We start from the raw sequence: 3,521 nt of genomic DNA, 5'->3' as shown, positions 1-3,521 counted from the left end.
CTCCTCCTCCTCCTCCTCCTCCTCCTCCCCTCCTCCCCTCTCCCTCAGGTGTGTGAGGTGAGTTCTGGAGGTGCTGGAAGGCCGGGTACCTGGCCCTCCCTTGCCTGGAGGAGCAGAAGTTTTAAAGAGCACACGTGCCTTCCCCTTTTTGTCCACACCCAATTCTATCAATCAGCCTAAGCAACGTGGAAACATCTCTCCCTCTTGCCCATCCCCAGAGGTCTCAGAGTCTCTCAGGTGGGGAGCTCTGCAGTGAGCGGCAGCCCTAGCCTGGAGAGAGCTAGATTCTCCTGTGGAGTTGGTCTCCACATGGCCAGGGAATGCGCAGAGACAGGCTGCAGGTAGTAGTAGCCTTTCCATACGCTCACTGACGCTGAAGCACACTGCTCACTCACACACTACCGCCTCTGCCAGGCTGCTCTGAGCTAAAAATAGGCCAGGCCAGGGCCCTGCACTCCCACCCGGTGAGCCAAGCTCTCTTGGTGACTTGACCCCAGCCCTAGATGTTCTAGTCGACTGCACTGAGCCTCACATCCCACCCCCACCCCCTACTCCAAAGGGCAGGAGTTAGACCCAGGACCCACGTGCTCCGATTTGCAGAAGGGAACAAACATCAGCTTGCAGACCCCCGCCCTCGCCTCAAAGCTCCTCCATCGCTGTCTCCATCTCCTTGGGTGCCACACTCAGAGCCCAAGTGCGGATGAGTCGGAGGGGCGGAGCTGTCTCTTTTTTCACACTTGACGCCCCCCCCCCCCCGCCCTGTGCTCTCTCCCGGCGGTCAGTGCCAACACCCAGCCGGGAAACTCCGGGGGTTGACTGAGAGTGAGGGGACGCAAGGTCGCCAGCGGGGGAGGGATCGTGTCCCCAAGGCAGGGCAAGGGGAAACGACGCTCTCGGAGACACCCCGCACAGGGACCCGCACTGACTGGGAGACGTGGCTCCGCCATTGGGGGAGGGGTTGGAACCCCCCCCCCCATAATCTGGGCGAGTGCATCCCCTGAGGGGTGCGGGGCCAGGCAGGGGGGCTGGGCAAGGATTCAGGTTCCATGACCCGGTCCCTACTCCTTCGCTGAGTACCGCTGCCCCGCCCTGCCCATACCTGTTCGGCCGCCTCGGGGTCCAGGTGCGGCTCCAGCAGCGGCACGGTGAACTGGATCTTCCGTGGGCTGTTATCCGGCTCCATGGCGTGGGGCACCGCGGCGGCGGGACTCGGGCTGGGAACTCTGGACTCCCTCTCCGCTGCGCTCCAGCCCCGGCCCTAGCCGGGCGCTAGGCTCGGCTCGCAGCTCCCGGCTCGACGCGCCCCACTCGGCCCGGGGACTGTGCTGCTGCGGATTGGCTCCGCATCGCCCCTCCCGGCCCCCTCCTCCCCAAGTCCTGAGCTTTAACCCCGTCGTGGCTGTGCTGGCGGCTGCGCAAGTCGCGGCCCCTCAGGCTGGAGAGCCAGACCTGGTCGGGTCTCTGTCGTAGTCCATCGGCGGGCGGGCATCCAGGTATCCTAGACTCTGGGCAGGAGGTAGATGTGAAAAGGGGCTATCAAGAACTTCTTCAAGCTGGGGCAGGTTTCAGGGTCTGGGGAAGTGGAAGGGCGCAGTCTGAGAGGAAGATGGTATTTATGATGTAAAGGAGATTTCATAAAGAGAAAAGGTGGAAAGGGCATTTAGGCACGCAGCAGGAGAGATTAAGGTTAGACTAAGAGAGGACTTTTCCTTGAGAAAAACTCTAGAGTGGAAGTGAAAACTTGGAGGGCAGATACGGGCTTTGGATCCTGTCCAGTTTTGGGAACACCCCGAACAGGGAGAGGAGGAGCAGGCTGAGGAGGGTCTCAAGAGCATGGCTGGAATGAGAGAGGGCCACGGGACTGGGAAGAGCGGGCCATTTAGGGTAAAGAAGGAGCCTGGGGGTGAAAGCCAATCCTGCTTGCGAACTAGATTTCACTTTCTGCTTGCCACATTATGGGACTGCAGAGGAGGTGAAAGGCCTGCAGGGGGAGCTTGAGGATGAGATGGGGGGATGGAGAAGGGCGCCCCTCTGGTGGGGAGGACTGTTTACAGATGTCTGGTGTCCACTTTCCCTGTTGGCTGAAGGAAGAAAATGCTTTACTGGGACAGGACGCGTGGAAGTTAGGCTACGAGGAGAACGTACTGCGTTGGTATGGGACCAGTGAGGACAAAAGGATGCTCATAGGAGCTGGAGTGCCCTGTACTAGGGTGGGGTCACTGGGGAGGGACCCCTGATGGATTTAGGAGGCACAGGGGACAGAGATAGAGGAGAAGAAAAGCCTCCAGTGCCGGAGGAGGCACACAACAGGGCCGTGACAGCAGTTTCTAATCTTATCTATCATCTATCTATCTATCTATCTATCTATCTATCTATCTATCTATCTATCTATCTATCTATCTATCATCTATCTATCTTTCTCCCCTCCCTGCCCCTCCTTTCCCCTTCAACCCTCTCCCAAGGTCCCCATGCTCCCAATTTACTCAGGAGATCTTAACTTTTTCTACTTCCCAGTAGATTAGATCTATGTATGAGGCAGGGTCCTCTCAGGTTTAGGCATGGCTCCAGGAGAATGGGGCCTTGGTCACCTACCCACCCCCCACTCTAGAGGGCAGCTTTAGCCCTCAGTCTGGGATCCTCTATAAGGCTTTCCATGGCCCCTTCCCCTCTTTCCTCCAAAAATAGCCACCCTCCCCCTCCCTCCCCCTTCCCCTAGGGATCTCTTTACACAGCTGGCAGGCTCAGCTTTCTCCAGGGCAAGGCCAGGTTGCAGCCACTCAGCAGTGGGCTCTCCATTTGCTGTTCACTGTAGCGGAGACTCTGGGAATGTTTTTCCTCGCCATGCCCCCTCTCACAGCCTGTTTGCTCTGTTTGGATAGTGGGGCACATCCCAGGGCAGGGGTTCCGGAAGAAGTGGCGAAGCTACCTAACCTCGGAGACAAGGCATGGGTGCCTTACTCATTGTTTTTCTCTTTGTTTCTCCCTCCCCCACACACTCTTAGGGATACTGTGCCCTCTAAAGAGAGTCATTTTCTGTCCCCTTGTCCTGGACTGAAGGACCTGAAGGCACAATCTCCACCTCTGACTGGAGCTCACCCCCCACCTCCTTTTCAGTGTCAGAATCTCCATGCTTCATTGCTGAGGGTCCGTGGAGTAAGGGAGCTGACCCAGAGGCAGCCCACATCTGATGTAGTGCTGGGGGTGCAGGGCCTCCTGGCTTGTCTCCACCATGCAGAACCTCAGTGTGAGGGCTCCTCTATCTGGTCCCTTATGAGATTCCACTCTCGCAGGGTGGTCTAGTTTACTTAGATTCCTTTCCCTTAAATTTTAGCCCCAGAATTCCTAGGGTGCCTTGCTCTTCTCAGTGTTTCTGTCTCAGTCTCCAGATTCCGACTTCCCTTTTTCTGAAAGTTCTAGGCTAGGTGGGGGCCAAGGGAGGCTCAGTGGGGATGATAAGAAGGGTCCTTGGAGCCGCTGTGCAGCAGTGGTGGCAGGGTCTAGGGTGTCCAGGGACGTCAGAG

At 57.8% G+C, this 3,521-nt stretch overlaps 1 protein-coding gene across 2 annotated transcripts in view; it reads right to left on the bottom strand.

Moving 5' to 3' along the window:
* The window catches only part of Ppp1r1a (protein phosphatase 1 regulatory inhibitor subunit 1A), a 7,394-nt gene extending 6,082 nt beyond the window's left edge, over positions 1 to 1,312 (bottom strand). For both annotated transcript variants that reach the window (XM_005353771.3, XM_026782453.1), the window contains exon 1: positions 1,100 to 1,312. In XM_005353771.3, the coding sequence (XP_005353828.1) occupies positions 1,100 to 1,183 (84 nt within the window). In that variant the 5' untranslated portion in view covers positions 1,184 to 1,312. The remainder of the gene's footprint in view (positions 1 to 1,099) is intronic.
* Between the last annotated feature and the right edge of the window lie 2,209 nt (positions 1,313 to 3,521).

Source organism: Microtus ochrogaster, chromosome 15 (genome assembly GCF_000317375.1).
Source record: "Microtus ochrogaster isolate Prairie Vole_2 chromosome 15, MicOch1.0, whole genome shotgun sequence".
NCBI classification, from domain to species: domain Eukaryota; kingdom Metazoa; phylum Chordata; class Mammalia; order Rodentia; family Cricetidae; genus Microtus; species Microtus ochrogaster.
The sequence above is the reverse complement of the archived record's forward strand: the minus strand, read 5'-3'. Positions and strand labels throughout refer to the sequence as shown.